This window comes from Egretta garzetta, unplaced genomic scaffold (genome assembly GCF_000687185.1).
Source record: "Egretta garzetta isolate BGI_Z169 unplaced genomic scaffold, ASM68718v1 scaffold40, whole genome shotgun sequence".
Taxonomy (NCBI): domain Eukaryota; kingdom Metazoa; phylum Chordata; class Aves; order Pelecaniformes; family Ardeidae; genus Egretta; species Egretta garzetta.
Window position 1 is genome coordinate 3390094 of NW_009258484.1, and position 24068 is coordinate 3414161.

General features: G+C 44.8%; 1 protein-coding gene across 3 annotated transcripts in view; it reads left to right on the top strand.

The window, feature by feature from the left end:
• Positions 1–16517, top strand: part of STARD13 (StAR related lipid transfer domain containing 13) — a 257884-nt gene extending 241367 nt beyond the window's left edge. For all 3 annotated transcript variants that reach the window (XM_035900385.1, XM_009644839.1, XM_009644847.1), the window contains 7 exons: positions 3503–3701; positions 6778–6985; positions 7902–8016; positions 9203–9424; positions 11380–11597; positions 15838–16014; positions 16400–16517. In XM_035900385.1, the coding sequence (XP_035756278.1) occupies positions 3503–3701; positions 6778–6985; positions 7902–8016; positions 9203–9424; positions 11380–11597; positions 15838–16014; positions 16400–16517 (1257 nt within the window). The remainder of the gene's footprint in view (positions 1–3502; positions 3702–6777; positions 6986–7901; positions 8017–9202; positions 9425–11379; positions 11598–15837; positions 16015–16399) is intronic.
• Positions 16518–24068: the final 7551 nt, after the last annotated feature.

Below are 24068 nucleotides of genomic sequence, written 5' to 3' on the forward strand. Positions count from 1 at the left end.
TATAGTGTTCTTAGCTGCAACAAGTCAGCTGGGAGACCCTCACGCTCAAAGCATTTCAGACTTTTTGATTCCCTTTAGCTACAGAGCAGGGACATACCAATCATATTTTTATTGTTCTTGCCCTAAGGATGAGAATATGTGTCTTTATGAGCATAGGACTGGGAGAAACCCCTTGGCTGACTGAGTTCAGTCCTCTACTGTTATGGACCTCTTCCATAACTGCTTTTAGATAGTTGCAAGTTCAAAAGGAGCAACCAATATTTTATTCCACAGATTTTGCTGCTTTCCTAGCTCTGAAGCACATGGAAAGGGTGGGAGTGGTCAGTACTGAATCTTTCCATTTTCTGATCACCATTCCGGTTGCTGTTCAGGTTGTTTTGTTGGGTGACAGTCATCTTCCCCAAAATGGAAGTCTAAAAATTAAATGCCTAGCTGTGAATCACAGCCTTTTCCATTCACAGCCAGTGGGGAGACACAGGCCCTTCCTATACTTTCTCTCTGTTGACTGTAAAGAGATCCTGTAGTGGTCAGACCTTGACATCTAACTCCCCGGTGTCAAAAGTGAAGTGAGATGAGTTCTGCATACCATACGTAGCACGGGAGTTGAGGGGTGGGAGGAATAGCCTGTTGGAAACACATTAATAGGGGATGGAAGGAGAAGATGCATAGAGGTAACTAGAAGCAATACATTCAGTAGCTGACATGCCTGGATATCGCTGTGGTAATCTGGGTTTGTGTACTGAGCAGGGAAACCTGGTGCAGGAGGAAAAGTGATGCAGCAAGCCTGGAATGAGTGATGGGACTGGGGGACGAGACATTTGTATGAGGAAGAGGAGATGTGGGGATAGGGATGGGCTTGTCAGCTAAGTGGCAGAGAAATAGGAAGAAAGAGAAAAGAGAGGGGGAATAAATGGGAGAGAAAATAAAAGGGAGGGTAAAACCAAAAAGAAAGAAAAAGCTCTTGAGAGATTTGAGGCAGTCGAAAGGAGCATCCGTGGGCAGTCTCAGACAAATATCTGCTCCAAGAGGGAGGGTTTAGTTGCTGGGAAGCATCAGAGCTACGTGAAGAGCCATTTCAAGTCAGCTTGAGTTTCCACTCAGAGTGGAATTGGGAAAATATTGAATAGAAAATGAAGGAGGAGAAATACAGATTGGGACCATTTAAAATATCTTTCCACCAAAAAACTTTCTAGGCCAAAACCCTCCAGGCAATTCAGCTTCTCTGCTTTGCAGTCAATCCCTTTGTTGCCATTTAATTCAAAGTCTCCTAATGCCTGGCCAGAGGTCTGAGCAGCCTCCAGCCTCCCCCAGCATCTTGCTTATGTCTCTCTGCCGTGCACTGCAGAAGGCAGTCTAGAGTCCTCAACAGGCATCAGAGCTTCTACTGCACACACTTGGTGAAGTTCAGGTTGCTCTAAATCATTTTAAGGTCTGGCTCCTGGCACTGAAATATCTAAGATGGTATGAGGAGCCTGACCGTTATTTGTAGGATATATTACTCCGTTTCAACTTGTGAAATAGAAACTGCTACGCCTTTGTCAACTGCATCTTTATTTCTGTCATGCACCATATGGCTACTTGCAGGGCAGATGATCCACAGCATGAGGATAATAAAGAGATTGGGCCAGGCTAACCTCTGATAAATCACTGGATTTATAGTCCCATTTTATTTACAGAATGAGTCTGTAATATTGCAGAACAGAGCCTAAAACATCTTTTTCTATCCAGTGAAGAACTGTCCTCTTCTGATTAATTATTACTTTTGCCAAGAAAAAGGGAAATAGGAGTTTGGATAAATATCATTAAACAAAATCAGGGATCAAGAGTAGCAGAATGATGTGCAGCAGGAGATTGCATGGGTGAGATCTGATATCTGACCTCTCGAATCAGACTTAGCTGGAAGTTTTTAAAGGTTCTTTATACCAGCAAGGACACTTTCCATCAAAAGCAGAGAACTGAGCCTCTGCTCTCACATTTACCTACCACATGCCCAAACTGTATTTTTTATTATAGAATTAGCATGGGTCCTTCTGCATCTTCAGCACACATTGCTAAGAGGAAAAGGAATTTAAAAGAAGAAGAGAAAGGGGAAGGGAAAACCAGATGAAAAGAGTCAGATGCTCTTTCTTGTATTCTCTTGTCAGAACAGAGCAGAGCTTCATCTGTGAACTGAAATACAGTTCTGTATTTCAGAACTGGGATGTACACAGGGCACACTCTGGTTCTTTACTTCCTACACATAAATAGAGCATGCGAGTAATGCTAAATTTATCAGTAAGAAGCCATAGCAGAAGAGCCGCTCACAGCCAGTCTGGTGTAGCAGTTCATCTCCATATAAATAAATACATCCCCTCACAGAGCTGCAGAGTATGTAATTCGTGTCATTAATGTGCAAGTTCACAAAAGTCCTAAATACCACGTTCCTGAGCATGGGGAGTGTTCTAGGGAGAGGAGGGGCCGACACGAACTCTGCGCTGGCAGAAGTGAGGGGAGGAAGGCCAACAGGCATTACTTCCTTGCCTTTACACATTGGTGGTGGTGGACTACGCCACGCAGAAAGCTGAACAGACCACCAGCAAGACAGGGGGCATGGAGGAACAGAAGTCTACAACTCCAAACCTGAAATGTGGCTTTTTTCATAGGCCTTTCTCAATATTTCACCTTCTCCCCTTTCCCCCTGCAAAACTGAAGGAAAACAGTGCTAACACTTCCCAAGTGAAACACTGTAAACTCATTTGGGAATGAATAATGTGGTTGAGGCTCAGGAATCCGCCCCAGGGGAATTCCACTGTCAAGAAGGACGTAAAAGGGCAGCACTGCCATGAAGGCATCATTTGAGGAATTACCGCTTCCTTTAGAATAGAAAGCAAACAGGATAAAAAAGCATCATAGTGGCACTGCACAAGTAATCCCTCTGTCGCCCCCACATTTGAAGCGGGGTTTTCAGTGGGGTTTGGGGGAACTGTTGGAAGCAGAGACGAGGAAGGGGAAAAAATAGATTGGTCTTGATTTTAAAGCTCTAGCAGGATGTACTAATCTTTTGCCACAGCATTTATTACTTAGCTGAGCATAATATTTTCTTGTTAGTCTTCAAAATATATACCCAAATAAACATGAGGAACCAGATTCTCAGCTGGAGCAAATCAACAGACAGTCACCCAAGCCAAGCAAGCCACTGCTGATTTATATCAGCTGAGCATCTTGCTTAAACTCTTCAGGCAGCAGGGAAACCACATGCCCCCTGAACTCTCCCTCTAGGATGGGATGCAGAGCAGCAGCGTTATTAACTCTTACAGTCCCACTGTGAGAGCATGCACTTGCCCACAGGACTGTGGGCGAGTCATGACCATCACATTTGCACGTGTTTATCTTGTTCTTGCCTAGAGTAAAATAAGGAACCCAAACATTGGTTGCGATCGAAGTCCCCTGTAATAGATTTTTATATATACATATTCTTCAAGTAGCTTATTTTTGAACTCATTTCAACACGATGCTTTTTTAGGTGGGTCTGTTTCGAAAATCTGGAGTGAAATCCCGAATCCAGGCCTTACGTCAGATGAATGAGAGCTCCCCAGAAAACGTCAGCTATGAAGACCAGTCGGCATATGATGTGGCAGACATGGTAAAGCAATTTTTCAGGGACTTGCCAGAACCGCTCCTCACAAGTAAGCTAGGAGAGACTTTTCTGCACATCTACCAATGTAAGTTGCAGTATTTTTTATTATTATAAACAATTATATAATAGTATATATTATATAATAATATATTGTAAATAATTTTGGAATGTTAATGCTGGGTGGGATTCTTTCTGCTCACCTTGGAGATGTATAAAAGCACCTCTCTGCCCTCAAAATATTTCACTGAGAGGTTTTTAGAACTGCCTAAACGTTTCAATGTCAAAATACCAGCAAATTTAATGGAAAGACAGTGTTCAAGTCTTGAGAAGCTTTGAAAATCTCAGCCTCACACGCAGAAAGAAGCCAGAAGGACAGGCTGTCATGGACATAAAAAGCGTGAAGACTCATGTCTTTGTCAGATTTCTTTAAACTGTGCGCCCATTTCATGCAGACATCTCAATACAAGTGAGTCTTCTGGGCATGGACAAGTGGTACTTGACCATGAGAACATGAGCCTGTGCAGTCCCTTTCCTTGCTGTGACTTTTGATTATTTGCCTTTTCATTATAGTCAATAAAACGTTCATGCAAACAACAAGCTGCCTTTATTTACATCCTCAGCTTCTATGTAAAGATCTCATAGAGAAAGAAAAAAAACAGAGGATTTCTTCACTTCAGTGTAAGCAGTCTTCAGCAAAATCTGAGACTCAAATGCGTCAGAATGATGAAAATCCCTGTAAATCAGGAAATGACTGTGTATCTCTTCTCCAGACTGAGGGAGAAATAAACAGTGAGGAAAACACTGAAAAGCCAAAGGAATTAGAGGTTTTTCCTGACAATGTCCATTATGAAGGCCAGTCAGCCAGTGCGCTGGCAGATACAGAAAAGCATACCCAGCCAGCCTAAGCCAAGTAATTGGAAGCACTAAAGAGAAGTGTGTCTAGTCTTTTCACTTGCAGACATTTCAGCTGTCAAAACAATAGAAAGCCATTTTTAAACACTGTATAATCCCAGTGCTAAAGAATTTAAGTTACTTCTGTGCCTCCCTTTACTGTAAAAATCTGTCTGTGGCACGTAGTCGCTAATGTGTCTAACATCACGGTGTCTGTAGCTGGGAGAGAAATACTGTGATCCTGCATGTGAGAGGCAGCATCGCAAATAAATTTTGGTGGATTTGGTCATAGAATCATAGAACGTTTTGGATTGGAACGTACCTTTAGAGGTCATCTAGTCCAACCCCCCTGCAGTGAGCAGGGACACCGCTAACTAGATCAGGTTGCTCAGAGCCCTGTCCAGCCTGGCTTTGAGTATTTCCAGGAATGGGGTCTCCACCACCTCTCTGGGCAACCCATTCCGGTGTTTCACCACCCTCATTGTAAAGAATTTCTTCCTTATATCTAGTCTAAACCTACCCTGTTTTAGTGTAAAACCATTACCCCTTGTCCTGTCACAGCTGGCCCTGCTAAAAAGATTTTCCCCATCTTCCCTATAGGCCCCCTTTAAGTACTGGAAGGCTGCAATCAGGTCTCCCCGCAGCCTTCTCTTCTCCAGGCTGAACAACCCCAACTCTCTCAGCCTGTTCTCATAGGACAAGTGCTCCAGCCCTTGGATCATATGTGGTGTCTTGGGACACAAGTGACCTGAAGCCATTGGTGCCTAGCCCTGGGCCATCACTTCCCCCTGTTCTTCCCTGCTCACAAGTTGCAGGTCTTGTCTGCCCACACACCCATCAGCGAGCTTGCTCAGAAAAGCAACAAAAATTCTTGGTGTTAATAAAATGTCAATCACAATTGTTTCCGTAGTGAAGTAGCCAAGGAGAAGATTATCCGCTAGAAGGACATGTTCTACATGTCCTTTGGAAACAACTCACCTTTAAACTATTGCTTGATGAACATTGGGAATGTCCTATCTTGCTGTAGGAGAGACTGCAAGTAAACTACCGTCTTGCCAGAGGAAAAGAGACATGGCAGATCTCAATGTCATTGGCATTAGTAGGCCTTAGCCAGAAGGAATTCCCATCTCCAAGTTGGGAGCCTGGCATTAGGATTCACAACAGCCAAAAGGCTGAACAGTGAAGCATTGCTACTAGCCAACAAAAAATGCTGTAAAAAGGGGCATGGGCTGAGTCTGTAACCTTGCACGGTACTGCAGTGGGAAGTCTGAAGAACTCTTCTTTACACTGATGGGAGGGGAAAAAAGTCCTAGGAAAGATTTTCTTGAACTGCATCAGTACCTTAAAGGATTTCAGAAAGACTTGAGGATGGGTCTGTTTAAACCAAGGTGGAAACAGGAAAAGATGGGCTCTGTAGACACTGGAGACCAATGTTTGGATTAAGAATGAGTAGCAGTGAGGTTTCTTTTCCCATGTGACCAACAACAAATATATTTTTCTGTTTTAGACAGTACTGACAAAACTCCTTTCACAGAAAGAAAAATGTTGCACATATCTGGGATACCAGTTGTATTTCATAATGTCTGCAATTAAATAAATGTGTAGCTGGGAGTTTTTCTTCCCCTTCATCCTACTTAACAAATTATTAATGTGAAGTTAGGAAGGATTTTTCCTCTCTTAGTGTATTGGCAAGGGATTTCTGAATTTCTGGGACTCGCTGAAGACCTTTTCCATATATCCAGGACCTTTTTTATATATCCAGAATGGCTTGGTTTGCTGTAACACAGAGACTGGGGATGAGATGATTCCTGTAGTAGTCTACATGGCGTAGCATTGATGAAACTTTCTCCATTTCCCTAAAACTCTCAGTTGCCTAATGTTTACCTATGACTTGAGGGGCTGGCTAGTCTTCTCTATAAACTGCCTTCCCAGGGGACAAAAGAAACCTGAAAAATACCATTTAAATATATGAGTACTGAGTGCTATTCCCGTTTCATAAACGTTAAATGAAGTTCAGTCTCTTTCTCGGGGAAGAGCCTTTCAAACGAGTGGAGAAATGTCATACGCTGGCTAGGCGAGCTGTGCTTGATGGAAGAGTAAATACTAGAGTCCTCCAACCACCAGCTGGTCTTTGCCCCTTCATCCCCTGTCATCTGCCTCTTCCAAAAGCCGTTCCTGGAGTGTGAATGCCTGTGCTAACTCTATCTTGTTCCTGGCTCCTTGTCTGATCGTACAGTTGACCCCCCTGACCGTCCCTTGCTTTTCCTCAGACGTCCCCAAGGAGCAGCGGCTGCAGGCGGTGCAGGCAGCCATCATGCTGATGTCCGATGAGAACCGTGAGGTTTTGCAGACTCTGCTGTGCTTCCTGAGCGATGTCACCTCCGTGGAGGAGAATCAGATGACTCCTATGAACGTAGCTGTATGTCTGGCCCCTTCCCTCTTCCATCTCAATATAGTGAAGAAAGAAAGCTCACCCAGGTACTTTTCTTCTCAACACTACAAGTAGTCGTATCCTTAATACAAAATCATGCTTTCAGTGTTTCTATAGGTATGCAGGATAAAATTTTCCAAAGCATCTGCTTCCCAGCACACGCTACACAGGGCATGGCTTTAGTGAGAGGGGACAGTCCACGCCGCAGAGCCAGCAGTACACTTGTACACGCACAGAAGGTGTTTTCACAAGCCCAGCAGGCATTTCTGGCTGGCTGTTGTGAATACGCAGTGCCTGCTTTCCATGCAAAATTTCAGTGGGGCACTATTGAGTTTTGCATAAATAACACTGGCAGCTGTGAAGGGAAAGGGCCTGATTTTGTTCTGGCTGAAGTTGAAGTTTGACGATGTTTTAAAGGATTTTAATACATAGAATTTCAGTTTTTTGCTCTGTATTTTCTGGCTACATTCTGCCACTTGGGAAACCGAGTTTCTTTCAGGCCACATTAAGACAGTGTGTAACACGGTGAGTGTAAACTAAACAGGGCATAGGCCCTGCTAAACGTTAGTGGTCCCAACTTGATGTCTCTTCTGACTTCTTTTTTTTCCCCCCATCTGGTTCAGAATACACTGATATTCTTGGTCATGTATGTGTATAACCAGCGTCTGAGCAAGTGCTTTAAGCAGTAAATTCTGTACATCATGTCTGTTAGAAGTCCATTCCAAAGTGTACAACACCTAATGCAGGACATGCATGAACTTTCCTGCTTTGACCTGTGGCTTAACAGTATTTTAGGTAAACCTTTTTCCTTTAAAAAAGGCCCAACAGTCTGAGCAATCTTTGTGATAAGTAAGAATTGAAGAGGGACTTTTTCTCTCTGGTGTTCTGAACATCCTGCTGCTGTTTGCTTTCATATGAAAAAGATTCAGCTCTTTTTACCTGAAACATTGAATTCAATTGCAGAGTGATACAGAAAAAATATGCAACAGGGAAGCCAGATCAGAAGGACCTCAGTGAAAACCTGGCAGCTACTCAGGGGCTTGCTCACATGATAATGGAATGCAACAAACTTTTTGAGGTGAGTGAGAGACTCAGACGGCATTATTCATGGCCACGTAATGCAGCATCCTTTGAAGTATTTATGTTTATGCTTACATTTTCTGTCTTGTATTAGCTCAGAGGTTGATGGTGCCACACTTATTTGTAAACTTGCTCTATCTAAAGTTTATTTATCTCCTTTCTTTATGACTGTTTGCTTCTAGCATTCAAAGACACAACTATTAAAAATGCAGGGTAATTGCTCTGTGGCAATTGTCAACCCAAATTACTGGATTAGGAAATTTTAGGCCAATTATAATAAAAATCTGCTGCTTTAACATTTCATATTATTATAATGCTTTTAGCAACTCAGTTAAAACTTATTCATCTCAAAAAGAACCATAGAATCATTTAGGTTGTTTACTATTAACCTAACCCTGCCATCCCACCACTAAACCATGTCCCTAAGCACCTCATCTGCCCATCTTTTAAATATCTCCAGGGATGGGGACTCCACCACTTCCGTGGGCAGCCCATTCCAATGCTTGACAACCCTTTCAGTGAAAAAATTTTCCGTCATGTCTAACCTAAACTTCCCCTGCTGCAACTTGAAGCCATTTCCCCTCGTCCTATCGCCTGTTACCAGGGAGAAGAGACCGACCCCCACCTCACTACAGCCTCCTGTCAGGCAGTTGTAGAGGGCGATCAGGTCTCCCCTCAGCCTCCTCTTCTCCAGGCTAAACAGCCCCAGTTCCCTCAGCCGCTCCTCATCAGACTTGTGTTCCAGACCCCTCACCAGCTTCGTTGGTAAAGAAGAGCCAATACACTTTATTTCTGTGTGTCATACAATAAAGTTAAAATTACATAGGGAGAAGTAGTCTCCCTGTATCTTTCACTGCAGGTGGAGGAGAGATAATGCTTGTATCTCCCTCCCCCAGAAGCATAAGGCAACATATCTGGGGGCTAGAGGTAGCACACCTGTATTGACATACAGTTGGTCAGTCTAATGCAGTTCTGCATGAGTCGTGCTATTCTGAGCCATGGATTGTTCCATTGTACTGCCCTGATTTCTCATCTCGCATAATGAGCAAAGACAGAAATAGGTATCCATTTTACAGATCATAGGCTCATTGCAATGGGATGCTGAATGGTCCATCAGCCATTGCCTTAAGGAAAAGTTCTCAGCAGGAGTTTTTCCCTGTGTATTTTCCCTTTCTGTGGCACAGGTCCCACATGAGATGGTCACCCAGTCCCGAAACTCCTATGTCGATGCAGAAGTGCATTCTCCCACCCTAGATGAGCTCGGGAAACAAGTGGATGAGGAAGGAGGGAACTATCACATGTACCTGGAAAGTCTCATGCAGAATCTCCAGAAAGAAGCAAAAGAGAAATTCAAAGGATGGGTCACATGTTCCAGTTTAGAGAACACAGAACTTGCCTACAAAAAGGTAATTTGGGGTGGCATAGAAGAAGCAGTAAAGAAACCAAAGCAAAATACAGCCTAGCTATCGGACACCTTGACTTCTTGCATGGCTAAACACATACCCTTCTGTCTGGTGAGGCACACTATTTTTCTAAAAGACTGCTAAAAGCGGTTAAAAATGTAATATGATAGTGATTCAAGTATGAGATTCCAGGAAAAGGCACACAAAGCAAGCTAAGGTGTCCAAAGTGATTAAAGTGATCCAGCAAACAACACAACCAGAGAGCGAGCTGAGAGTTTAACAACAGGTAACATTACCTAGGTAAGCTCTTTGACTGGGGGACAGGCAAAGTTTCTGACCGTCTCCTGTTGTTTGCCAGAAGTTTGGAGAACGCAGTCAGATCACAAGTTTTAAAAACCCCCTTCAGGCTGCCCACTGCTTTACTTAGCCAGGCCAGCCATATGGCCAGTTTTATGCCTGATCCTCTCTTGTCCTTGTTTCCAGTGGATTTTTGATATCTGCAACCTTTATGAAAATTTCTGAAGCTGTTCCAGGCTCCATCACTTCTACAGGGAAAGCCAGGCCACTACAGCCAGGGGGAGGGTGCTGCAGGGTCCCTGCAGACAGTGGGGTTCAGGGCTGCTGGAAGTGCAATGGCAAAACAGAGGTCTGCGAACCAGCAGCAGCTACCGAGAGGAGTGGGTGGCTTAGGGGTGGGTGACATGAGTAAGGCAGGGGAAGGGAACTGGGAAGAGTGTGGGATCTGACGGTGAGGGGGCAGGGGGGGTCTTAGGGGCCAGAGGCAGCATTACCCCGATTTGGGAAAGTGCAACCCCTCTGTTAGGGCAAAGAAATCACAGTTACTCTGGTTTGTAGCCAGCTTCTGTGAGCCACCTCTCCAGGGAGGGACTGTGGGAGGCTGGGGAGGGGGTAACAAGGCTCAGGTGGGAGTAGGATGTTGGAGAGGGGAGGGAGCGAATAGGGGCATGCAGGGGCCTGGGGTCAAGGGCATGTGAGGCTACAGAGGGGATTGGGAGCCCCTGAGGCTCTAGGGCAGGAGGACGGGGGAACGGAGAGCTTTGAGGAGGAGGAATTATAACAACATAAAATAATTTAAGGTGGGAGTTTGGTTTCTGGGGACACAATTCTGGCTCTGTGGGAGGTGCTGGAGGCTTCTGGAGCGCTAGCATTGGTATGTGAGGATGCCAGGATCAGGAGGGGTTAGAAAAGCAGGGTTTGCGAGATCCAGTGCTTATAGTTAACTCACTTGCTGCCTGAAATATGACAGCCCTAAAACCATGCAGAAATGCCATACATGTGGAATTTAGGATATGCATCTTTCACGTAGCCTAGCACTTTCTGCTCCCCTTATCGCGTGCTGTGGAGGTGAAGCAGTGAAGAGTTAGCAAGCAGTTTGTGTGTTCCTTCTTTGAAAGGCATTTTCCCAATACATCCCTTGTGGCTATTTTGAGGAGCAAACATCTGTGTATCTGACATGTAAGTGAATCAGCATGTGTTCTGCTCTTCCACCAATTAACCAGGAGAGTTAATTGACCCTCAGGCCCAGCTAGTGCATCAGATTGCCCAGGGTGGTAGCTTTATTTCAGCCCAGGGTTTCAGTCTCTCCTTTCACCTGTTTTTACTTCTACACATACATATTATTCATTACACTTAAGATGCCTGGAGTTGAAAAGTGTCTGTCACACCAGAAATAACATGGCAACTCCACTGGCACTATGGGAACTGGTCCAGATATACAGTGGTGTGAGCGCAGAAGTAAGGTATCACTTCAGTTTTCCATTCAGGACTCGCATGCCTATGTTTTCACATACAGAAGAGCAGCAGCAATAGTAATAGTATGTTTGCATGCTCTTAAGTTAAAGCCAGATGTCCATACCAAGATTCTGTCATCAGTTACCTTCTGCCGAACACATGCGTATAGATCATGGGGTTTTATGTTCTTTGTGACTTTACTCCAGGTTGGGGATAGGAACCCCCTAAGGCTTTGGAAAGCCTCCGTGGAAGTTGAAGCCCCCCCATCAGTTGTCCTGAACCGAGTCCTGAGAGAACGTCACCTCTGGGACGAGGACTTCTTGCAGTGGAAGGTGGTTGAGAGCCTGGACAAGCAGACAGAAGTTTACCAGTATGTTTTGAACAGCATGGCTCCTCATCCTGTCCGAGATTTTGTCGTTCTAAGGTAAGTTGAGGGCAGTTCTCCAGTATCTTTGCTTCCTGCAGTGCTTATAAGGAAGATCTGGTCTTATCTCAGCCTGCGCATCTGTATAATTGTTGTTGGAGAACTCTACTTCTGGACAGCAGTGTTGGTTTCTCAAACTGAATTAAAATTGTACACCTAGAGCATGCTGACCTTTTCTCTGATGCAATTTGAGCAGCACATACTCCTGAGGCCATAAATATAATTTCTTCCTTAGAACAGATGTCTGATAATAGCGGCTGTTCTCCCTTAGCTTTGTTTGTTGTCAAAACAGTGCAAATAGAACCCAATTGTTTTTTACGCCGCTTTTGCCGTTCTCTGAGGAACGTTTGATGTTTAAGAGCCAAATGTTTAGTAGAGAAGATAGTGGTGCTTTTAAGCTAAGGTGGTTATACGGTGTCTATGATGTAAGTTGTTATTTTAGATTTGCAGTTGGAGTCTTTGTAGACCAAGAAATGCCAACCCATAAAAATCCTAGTGTGGAAATGAACAGAAAGAGGCAGTAGATACGTATCCTGACTGTCTTCCAGGGGATGACGTCTCTCTAATAAATGTATAGCTCTGTATCAATACTCTAAATTCCGTCCCAGTTCTGCCACTGCGTATCTGCCTGTACAGAACAGACAAAATAAATTCCTCTTGTGCACCTTCTGCCTTTGAAATCCTGGCCCTTTGCTTGCTAGGAGCTATTGTGGAGCTGCTGACATATTTCACTTACAGGGTCAGTCCTACAGTTATTTATTTCAGGATGATTTTGTGCATTCCCATTCTTGGTCTCTGCTTTCTTTGATTGAAATGATGTGCCAGAGAAATACTAAGCAGTTTTGACAAAGGAAATAGTCCAGTGAGTCAGAATTGTATTAGAGGCAACAAAGATTGAAGGAAAAAGATGAGCCCTATAAAAAAAATAATTATGATAGTACATCCCTTCTATGAACTTGAGTATTCTCTTAGAGAATGATAACATGCAGATATTGTCAGTGTAAAGGAAGAATTATTGGAACTCTTAGAGGAAGATTTAAAAAATATTTTCTGTAAGTTCTTTATAGTGTGAAAATGCCATTACTCTATTTCCTTTGCCTTCCCACAGCATAGTGGGCTAATTTAATTATATTATAAGATTATAAGTTTTCTCATATTATTGACTTAAACCAGTGATAAATTTGGCCCTCCACATAGCACCAAGAAGATTGTCTGGGAGCAGTGGGGAGGTTTTGATGACCATAATTCTGTCCTCTTAGTTGCCACTTAGTTCACTATTAGGTTTCATGGTGTTTTATGTTCCTTAAAGACCTGCTGTGCAGTCACATCAGTTAAAGAAAAATCTTGCCATCAAGTTCTCATTCTTTTCACTAACTCAGGCAGAATGACCCCCAAGGACTGAAATACATATCATAAAACTGAATCCTGGTGGGTTTTTAAGGGCTGAAAACAGCCGTCAGGCAGATCTGTCAGATTCTGTTGTTTATCTCTTTTGATTTATATCATTAAGTCTAGAGCAAGGTTAGCCAGCGGTATCACAGTCAGTTTGATACCTTATGATTGGTGGGAAGCAAACAGTGAAATTATAATTCACCTCTGGGGACATGAATTAATATATTTTAACGGATGGCAATTTTCCCCTTCCCAATCAAACTTTTGGCTGTGAAAGGATAAACTTAGTTGTTCAGGTTTCTTTTTTTTTTTTTTCCCCCCAATGTGGCAGTCATAACAAGGGGATTAGGCTCCCTTGAGAAGACTCTAATAGTAAGAGATAGGGGGGATGTTTCATATGCCTGGGATCTAGCACAGCTCAGCTGCCCTGCACAGGCATCACTTTTCATTAAATATTCCTCAAGTGTTTAATGTTCGTTAAGTATCACAGCATCTCTGTGAGTTAGGTGTCATGTCTGGTTTTGCTACTGTAAGATATTTAGAGAAGTACAGAAACTGGCCTAAATTTGTATAACTAGGAATAGGAATCATAAATCTTCTGCAATCTCTAGGATATATAGTTTTCCGCTTCACAAATGGCCCAAGTAAGTGTCGCGTAGTTACGAAGATGACACGGTCACATCTAAGCACTGTGCAGGCCTTCACAGTAGATGGTTCAGCATTTCACAGTAGACCTGAGGTGCGATTTCTTACTCTCCATGTGTTCCATTTGCCAAGAGAGCTCATCATTTTTATTAACACGCAGACACGTGAAAAACCGTCTGAGGTCAGTATCTTCCTGCATTGTCTTGAGTAACAGTTCAATTTCATATAAAAAAAAAATGCAGAATGTTAAAATTATCTGCCGCAGTCCAAACTTCAACAGTCCTTGAAAGCAGCTTACTGGTTAAAACATGACACTTCCCAAGGTAGCATAATCCCTGTCTCAGGCCATGGCAAGATGATGCATATTACACAGCACAGTGGGAATTTCTCATTTCTTCTTACAGCATAGGAAAGAGCATAGACCTATCCTGTGAGATTCAAGGCAAATAAGAAAGATGTGAGACACCAAAATATGTAGAGAGTGCTTACAGAACAAGAAAAAAACATGAAGTATTAAAGCCTAGGTCTCCTGAACCTGGTGGAAAAATCCTGCAGCATGTCAGATAGGCTAGAAACTTGGGAGAGGGGGACAAAATTAAATGACTGACAGAGCTCAAAATAAAAATACATCTTAACAGGCCAGCTCAAAACCTGACAGCTTGTGAAAAATAACACGTGGGTAATAAGAAACCAGCTACTGATCATTTGCTAGCTGGCATATATGGTGACATTGTCGTGAAATGCCACTGTTATATTACTTTTTCCCAAGTAAAATTTACTCAATAGTTGTATAACAGTGGTGAGACAGAATGTGGTTCCATGGTCCAGAAAATGCCCCTTTCCTCCTGTAAGGGAAAAGAACATGGAGCATAGATCCTGTTGGAGGAAGAGGTAAATGAGCACATGATTGTGTTAGCAGAGGCTGCAAAAAGCTTGTTCGTTCTTGCTGTGTGGCACTGGAAGGGAGGAGGACCATTCCAAGAGAGGTCTCTTTCTGGAGTAACAGTGGGGAGGAAGGAAGCAAACAGATAAGTGATGGCTTTGTGGGTGCCTGGTTGACCAGTTCTTCTAGAATAGCTGGTGAGGATGTTGGTTCAGTTGTTTGATTGGTAGCAAACCAAAGCCTACCGAAAGGGAGCCTAACTTCACTATCATTCTGAAAGGAATAATCATGAAGTTTTAGCCTTTGGCTATTGCAACAAATAAACCGTGTAAGACTCTTACTTTGCTGTTGCTACTTGGACTGTGTGGTGGCAAATGACCATTATGTGATTGCCACCAGCCACCTGAGGAGACTTTCCTCAGCTGCTGTGTGTCAGTGGATATAAGCAGCAGAACATCCTGGTAAAATGTGCTGCATTTATACTTATCATCACCAAGAGTATTGTATGTTAATGTCATTGATTAAGTAAATGCTTGTCATGAAAGGACACTTTTTTTTTTTTAATTCAGATGCCCATGAAACATGTTCTTGGAGTCTCAGCTGTCAGTCTGGGTAGTAGTGAGGATTTCTGCTGTCCTAAACTCTGTCTGTTGTTCTGTAAATCTGCATGGGTGCAGTCCAACATCTCAGCCTTTGTTGGATGGCTTGTGCTCACTTTACGTCCTTTCCAAAACTTCTGTCTATCTGCAGAAGGTTGTATCATGCCCTGTAACCCATGATGGTTACAAAATGCTCATGTGGAGAAGCAAAACTTATCCACCTGGAGCCTGCAGCAAGATAGATGGGTGGCCATTCCACGTCACGGTCAGACTCCCAACTGGGGTGGGGGGACAACAGCAGGATCAGGTGGATATTGTCCTTCAAGAAAATAATGTACATAGCATCAATTGTTATACCCTGAGTCATTTTAGAAGGTGGGAGTTTTGCGGTTTGACTTGCCTCCTCATGTACCAGTGTATCCCCAAATCTCTCAGCAGTTCTTATCAAAATTATGGTACTCACCATTAAAATTAATAAACTTACAGGAGGGGATCTAGCTCGAAAATCTGTGCTTGCTAAATTTCTGTGGCCTGTTTTGAGCAATAGTGACAACAAACTTGGAACACAAAACCCCTCTAGGGACTCCTAGGGCAGTCCAGTGGCTTTGCGGGCAACAAGAAGGATAGGCAGACAGGCAGATGTCACTTTAATTCAGGTTCTTACTCGTGTGCCCAAAAGTTTAGTTACTAAAGTGATTCCATCTTGAATGTGTTGCTGCAGGACGTGGAGGACTGATTTGCCAAAGGGGATGTGCGTGCTGGTTGCCATCTCTGTGGAGCACGAAGAGGCTCCCCTTATGGGAGCTGTGCGAGCCATCGTGATGGACTCTCAGTACTTGATCGAGCCATGTGGCTCAGGAAAAGCCAGGCTGACCCATATCTGCAGAATTGACCTGAAGTAAGTATCCTACCTGCAAAAAGCAGCTGTCCGTTCAGCTGGGCAAAAACCTCCAGCTCAGGGAGGGAAGAGGTGTTGGGAACAGAGGACATGGTCAATGTAGCTTTGCTGCTTTGGAGTCTTCCTGCAGTTTTTTTTTTTTCTATCCACCAAGCTCGTTTCTCCACTCAGCAGTCTACCACTGTTGTGATGTGATCACAGAAATAAAATCTGCTTATTTGAGTACTGCAGGGGAGAACTTCAGAGTACATTTGCAATGACAAGTATTTCAAGTCCCCACCACCACCGTGGGCAGCGGCATGTAGGAAGCATGAGAAGCCTTTCCCTGCGGGGCATGTTTCTTGAGTATTAGAGTTTCTCAATAATTGTCTTTCTGTTCCTTCAGAGGACATTCCCCAGAGTGGTACAACAAAGGCTTTGGACATCTGTGTGCAGCAGAAGTTGCCAGGATAAGAAACTCATTTCAGCCTCTGATTGCTGAGGGACCAGAAACGAAAATCTGAGGAAGCGTTCCTGGGAGCGTGTGAGCATAAATTGGGGGCTGGCAGGGCACAGGAAGGCTGAGAGCGAAGATCTTAAGCTACAGAACTCTGGCCAGACCTGGGTCTGTGCAAAGGTGAAACAGGAATTTTATAGGAAAGTTCTTTTATTCTGGAGATTAAATCAGTCTATTGCCATTACTTGTGTGTTACATAACTCTGGTATTTAAAGGCTTCTAAGAAGCATATTTTAATTGTAAATAAATTATGTACAGTATGTATATATTTATCTATATTATATCTATATATATATGTATATGTATAAATTAATTATTTTGTATATAACTCAGTGCAAATCACTTGCATCAGTTGGACCTTAAATGAATCTGTCGTTTGTTTCTTAGTGTGTCACTGCTACATAAGCTGTGTTTGCTGTTATCACAGGGCTACCGGGCCTGTTCTCAAATGTTTCGTGTTTGTGTATGCTGTGAGAAGGTACCTAGAAATAGATGTAGGAAGAATTAGAAGAGCTAAGGAGGAAGGAGGTTACTGTACGTTTAAAAATAAGGAGGAGTGGATCAATGTCACCAAATAAAATACATGGAAATGTAACTGAGAGACACATTTTGAAGGCCGTTTATATTCAGCTGCAGAAGGTTTGTGACTGTTACTACAAGGTGTTGAAAACTTACCTATTGCCTTAATTAATGGTATATCTGCCGCTAGAGAACCTCACTATGTGCAGCGTTCGAAGTAACCGCTTGTTCTTGGAGAGTACAAGATAACGCTGTGTGTACTGAGGTGTCTGAAATCAGACCAGTAAGTTATTAAGCTATAAGTCTTTTTTTTATTATTTTTTTTTATTTTTTTTTACCATTTTGTCTGGGTTCCGAGTCAGCATTTCTGTGTTGTCCTTTCCTCCGCCCATAGAGATGGCTAACTGTTCAGAAACTCCAAAGTAGATTTTCCACATCCAGGGCACACAAAGACGTGCAGATGAATACCATGCGTTGTAATGTTCTTACTATACAAGTAACTAAACTTTTTTTTAAGCTTTTAAACACATCTTGGAGATTTAAAAGACTAGATGCAGCCTATGCTTGGAAAGATTGCTTTTATAGTAACAGCAAGCGTTGTCATATTATATTGCACTGATCTGCATGATCCTGCCTCTGTAGGCATTGGATTAGCCCCTGACTATGAGGAGTAGGAGCCATTTAAGCCTATTATATAACTTCATTTTCAGGGACCTATTATTTTGCTAATGGAAGAATGCTTTAAAAGTAATAATAATAATTTGTTGACGTTACCTTTGAGGCAGGGTTCCGTTTTGTTTTTAACTAACCTAAGACCAAAAATGATATTACATCTATGATTCAGTAAGAATGTACAAGCCTGTTAATACTGTTCTTCATTAATCACATTTGTTCACTTTATTTATTGCTGCATAAACCAGCTGAGTCATTCATAGCCAGTGTTTTAGCTCAGTCCTTCCAACAAAATCCACTAAGATTTAGTATGAGGTCAATTAAACGGGATACATTTCCTAAATGAAGCTACAGTTTTGTGCCCTGATTCAGTAAACAGGGAAGTCTTTTCAAGCCAGTGCTTTGAATCTGCCCCGGGCAAGGGGGCTGTGGAGCGGACAATGTGTGGTCCTCGATTGCTGCTAGAGCACGACCCCCCCGTGCCATCGTGCACACATGTAAAGGCTGTGCTGGTGGGGGACAGCCCTGCAATCCAAGGAAGCAAGCCGGTGGGAGCTTGGCATGGACAGGGGCAGGGTGACCCAGCACGGTGTCCCTATGGAGCAGCAGGACCCCAAAAAAGTCACTGTTGTCTTCCTCCATGAGCTGTCTGGCCCCCATTTTGTTGTACAACTCATAGGACTGAGGCGGCTGGCTGCCCACGAGCTCCTGCCTTGAGTTTATCGCCAGCAATAGTTGCAACGTGCAACTACTGTGTGGTTTTAAGTCTTAAAGACGGGGTAGCACTCGCACCCTTACATGGCTGTGTTGAGGTGTGGCAGTCACCAGCCAGCTGCAGGGCACCACCACTGCCCACGTCCAGCTTTCCCGGAGCAAGCAGTGGCTCACGAGCCGGTGGGGGCAAGGCCAGTCCCCTGGTTCCAGCGGGACCACCATCCCAGAAAGCAGTACCTCCTCCCCAAATGCCTGTAGCCATGGCAGCAGGCTTCATGCCGGCTGGTTTCCAAAACATGAGCAATTAGAGCACTTCTGCTACATTAGTTTGCATAAATGAATACAATAGGGCCTCAGTATTAATAGATGCAGAATTTCTGGCCCTGGGAATGGCAGTTGTCTGACAGTAAATAATTTCTTAAGGAAATGAAGGGAAAACCTGGACAGTGGTTTTATCCTGTCTGATAAGTCATTGCTCAGCTGGAAGGGTCCCTGAGCCACCCGCTGCTGTTAGCAAGGTAGGGTTGTCCTTCTGCCCTTGCAGGAGCTGTCATGTGCTTCTGGCATCTCTAAGCCATGTATCAATGAAATAAGATTTCTTTAAAATGCACATTATGCCATGCCTACCGTTCAGCTACCACAGTATTTTGTATTGTTACATTGCCATTGAGAATACATTATGATAATTGCATTTTTAAATGTTATACTCATATCAATACCTCATATTTTTACCTCATCTGTTGGTATCAGTCATTAGTTGTAAATAAATAATTGCAGAGTTGAATAAATTTGCATACACTAAAGAATCATTGTTTCCATTGCGTCCTTTCCTCATTTTGTCCATCGGCACAAGAAACACGGTACATTTAAGCCCTTGCTTTCTTTATTGCAACCTGCTGTCCACTAAACTGTTCTGACACAGTACTTCAGTAATGATTTTAGGCTCAAAATGATATTGTTGCCCATTAAACTTAACCCATAGTGTCCTTAAGTATACAAAAGCTTCATGGCAAAGATTATGTTTTCCAAAGAAGCCATTAAGCTTGAATGGCTGGCTTGAGAAAAGTAAGCTCAGGTCCTCAACAGTTTTTAGGCTCCTGACTCCCACTGAATTCAGCCATGTTTCTGCATCTGTGTTCTTGTCAATAATCTAAGTCTAGGTTCATAAGAGTGACTGTGGGGCTGGGGTGCCGAACATTGAGTTCACATTATCAGACTTCAGCCATCTCAAATCCATCAAGCCACTGCAAAAGGGAAAAAGATAAAACAGCAGGATATTGATTCCTGTGGTTTGTCTTATGCATATCTACAGATGGAATAAACGTCCCTTTGAATAGGCCTATATCTCTTCCAACTCTTTCTTGAATTATCAAAAGAAGGGGAGTTTCAGGAAACAGGATGCTGAGCAGGGAGTCAGCTATGAAGGAACATCTAGGAGGGGATAAGCCTGTTGTCCTGGTTTCGGCTGGGATAGAGTTAATTTTCTTCACAGTAGCTAGCATAGTGCTGTGTTTTGGTTTTAGTACCAGAATAATGTTGATAACACACTGATGTTTTCAGCTGTTGCCAAGTAGTGCTCAGACTACTCAAGGACTTTTTGAGCTTCTCCTGCTCGGCCAGGTGCATAACAAGCTGGGAGGGAGCACAGCTAGCACAGCTAACCCAAACTGACCAAAGGGCTATTCCATACCATATAACGTCATGCTCGGGGGGGGGTTAGTTAGTTCGGTCGGTTCGTTCCGTTCAGTCGGTTGCTCGGGGACTGCTCGCGGCTCGGGGACTGCTTGCGGCTCGGGACGGGCTGGGCATCGGTCGGTGGGTGGTGAGCAATTGCCTTGTGCCTCATTCATTTTGTATATTCTGTATATTCTGTTATCATTCTCATTATTACTATTATTATTATTCTCTCTTATTAAACTGTCTTTATCTCAGCCCTCGGCTCTAACCTTTTATTTTCTTTCCGATTCTCTCCCCCATCCCCCTGAGGGAGGGGGGGGGAGAGGATGCTGAGCAGGGAGTCAGCTATGAAGGAACATCTAGGAGGGGATAAGCCTGTATGTCCCACCATGCCAGGAAAGCTCAGTGTTAAACTTTGGACTGAAAGGAAGCACCTTTCTCCGATTCTCTGCCATGGCAGAGATGGTCAGCTGTCTAAGTCCCTCTTTTCTTGCAAAAAAATATAGTATGTGATGCGCTCTCATTCCCAGATCTCCCTCCCACCCACCTGCGGCAATGCCAGGGCAAACAGACTATCTTAACCCTCACTCCACTTCTGTTTCAGCTCCTGGTATGTGCAGTCTTTATAGTCTTGCATTCTTGGGCACCCATCCTCTTTACAACCCCTTGCAGGTGTCACCAGCAACGCGTCTCTCTGATGCAGTTGCTCTGCAGGCTTGGTGTGAGCCTTGGCAGATCGTGGCATGCCTAAGAGATGGCAAGATGAGAGCACAGGCTGAACATGCTGAAATGTCTGTGAGCTGGAAACACTGGAAGAAATATCCAGAAGACTGCAGGAGCCTGCAAATCAAATAGGAGAGGATGAAAAATGCTGCTGCTGCTCCAGCTCAACAGTGACATGGAAGAGCTGTGGAGCGAACACAGACCTTGCCAGACAGCAAGCAGCTCTTAAATGGCGTGACCCACTCACAGTCCCTTGGGCACTTAGTATGGCCGCGTCATGCTCTCCTTGCCAGACGTGTGTCAGCTGCAGCTGCACAGGCCTTCATCTGGATGGGTGCTAGGCCAGGCAGATCATGTCGTTACAACTGCAGTTGCATATCATGGTATGCCAGGACCAGGAATATGGGGCATCAGACCCCAGATTCAGAACAAGGCAAGTGTTTGGACTTTGCTAAAATGTACAATTTAAATTGTGACCCTCAATATCCTGGGTCACTCAGCTATACTATGTAGATAAGCCAGCATTTTCCCCCAAAGCAGCAATGGATGTAGAGCAGATGCCACCTAGCACTGTGTGACTACAGACTGTCCCACTTCAGCGTGCAAGAAACCCAGCTCAGCAAACACGTGCGTACGTGGAACTCAAGGGCTAACGCAGAGCAGAGCAGTGGGTCTGGGTTAATGAGTAAGCGACAGGGAAAATATTACAACACTGCAGACAACTATTTGCCTGTCTTTAATAGGCTGATGTTGGGGAGGTCTCACACACTCCCAGATCCCTTTCCTAATCCACAACAGGACCCAGACCCCAGAGACCCCATGCCTCTGAGGAAGGTTAGCATCTCTTGCAGGAAAAGTAACACGGACACTTATCTCCTTCCACCCCTTTGACTCTAAAACTGGGATCTCTGTCCTGCTGCCTTGCTACTGACCTCCCACAGGTGGCTATTTTCCACCACTCTCTTTCACTGTTCAAGCCCAGCTCAAGCCCAATGTGCTCGCTTCCCCACTCAGTCCTGGCGTGCCCGTCTGCAGGCTGGGCTCCAGCCTGCGCCCCGCTCGCCCAGCCCAGGCTGCACAGGAGGCCACAGGGCTCAGCCTTCAGGGCAGGGTGATCGTGGCCAAGCGGTCAGTGGTCCCAGCCGCAGCTGTCACATGGGGGGAGTCAGGTTTTGCCAGCTGGCCAGGGCTCGAGTCTGCAAATGTCCCACACTAGGGACAAAACTCTGGGGTGAGGAGAGGCCATTTCTGCCTCTCTCCTCCAAGGAGGCAAGAACGCAAGAGCAGGAAAATAACCAAGAGCAGGTGCTCCTCAGCCCCACCACAATGACAAGTCATGGCTTTCGATCCTCTCCCAGGGGTGTGCGTCTGGCGAGATGGGATGGCTAAAGGCAGCCGTGGTTTGTACGCAGGGAATTGCTCTTTACCTTGAGCAGAGACTCGAACCGCAGCATGCGGCTCATTGGCAGCAGTTTGCAAGGAGACAGGATGGGGTCCCGGCTGTGACCGTGCTTTTAATGAGCAAATAGCTCATTCTGCAGCAAGAGCTTCTGCTCCAGCAGGACACTGCCTTGCCTGGCCAGAGCAGCTGCATGGAGCTCCGCCGGCAGCCAGATTATGGCTTATTTCTTAATCAAAATACTCAGTTCTGCAAAAGGGCACCAGGGAAACTCAGCCTAAAACTGCAGACTCTGCTCTTTCTCTTTCACCTGCTCGTAGCAGCCCCGAGACAGACACATGGCTGGAACACAGAGCCAGCACTTGCTACAGTGAGGATTTGCCACAGCTTGTGATTTATGGGAGCAAATTAGCCACGGGGCCATCTGTCCCTCCCCAGACCACGCCTGGCCCGCTCCTTGCTGGAACAACTCCTTTTCCTTGAGAGGATAGATATCACATTACTTACTTTTTTTTTTTTTTTTTAAATTAAATAAACGTGGGAACCACAGGTGGTGGAGCAGATGACAGTAACCCTCTCAGCAGCATCTGCTGGCCAGCAGTGCCCTGCTATGCGTGTGGGACAGATGCTCGCTTGGTGCCTGTGTACAGCCTGACCCCAGACCTAAGGAGGGGAGCAGCCCAGGGTCTGCCAGCCCGCTCAGTCGCCCCAGCGCACCTCGCCAACTCCAGCCGGGTTTGGGCTTCACAGCTTTAGGACCAGAAGCACCACAGCTGCTCTGGCTTCACCACAAACAGCGAGTCCTCTTTTTGCCTCCAGACTCTTTCAGTTGAGAGACTTGCCATAGGTCTAGCTGAAAGCAGGGACCGTATTTATGAGCACCAAACACCCATCCATGTGCCACACTGCTGGCTGTCGATAACCAGCACAAGTGAGGAGCCCACCATGGCTGGAAGTGCAGCCCACCCTGAGTTCACAGCTGCTCTGGTGTTTTGGGGATGGGAACTCAGAAGCGGGCCTATAAAGTGCAGGATTTTTGCTCTTGAGCCTGGATTTTCCTTTCCCTGTAGAGTCATGTCCCTTTACTCATGGCCTAGGGAGGAGGGATCATGCCAGCCCCTTCCCGGACTCATAGCATTGGGCTTATCACACATCTACTGTTTTGCAAAAGAGGTAGAAATAGGGCTGCTGGTGAGGGAGGACGAGCTTCACTGCTGCAGGTGCGCTGTCACAGCACTGGCGGCAATGCCCACATGCAGGGCAACGCCAACAGCTCCCTCCTGGGGCCATGGGACAGCGAGAGCACCATCGCAGAGCTGGCTTTTGGCAGGCCACCTTTCCCACTTCCCAGGAGCTTGCACAGCCTAAGCCAGGCTACCCACCAGCATGGCATGGATGCCCACCCAAACCCTCCAGCGGTGAACCCACCCCAACATGGAGCAAGCCACCACACATGTTTTATTCACATACCCTTCCCAAACACCCAGACCAAACCCCATCCACAAACATCACCTTGAATGGGGTTTACTGCCCAGCCATGGCCTTGCATCTTTTTGAGCTGGGGTCATCATCCGGTTGTCTTGTGTGGTTCTCCCTGCTCTCAGAGAGGTGCTGGGACGCTTGTAAATAGCTGAGCAGTGACATTCATCTCACTGCTGAAACCACCAGGGCAGCCACGGAAGAGTTTGTGGTTATTATCAATGCAAATAAAAATAATGGTTGCAAATAATGAACAGTTAAATGGGTATCACTGGTCTAAGCCAAAATGTTACAATACGGCCTCCTTGGCCTCCCAGTATTTCTTGCCTTGGGCAACCTTTTTCAGCAATCACTGGTATTTATCAGAAAAGAGAT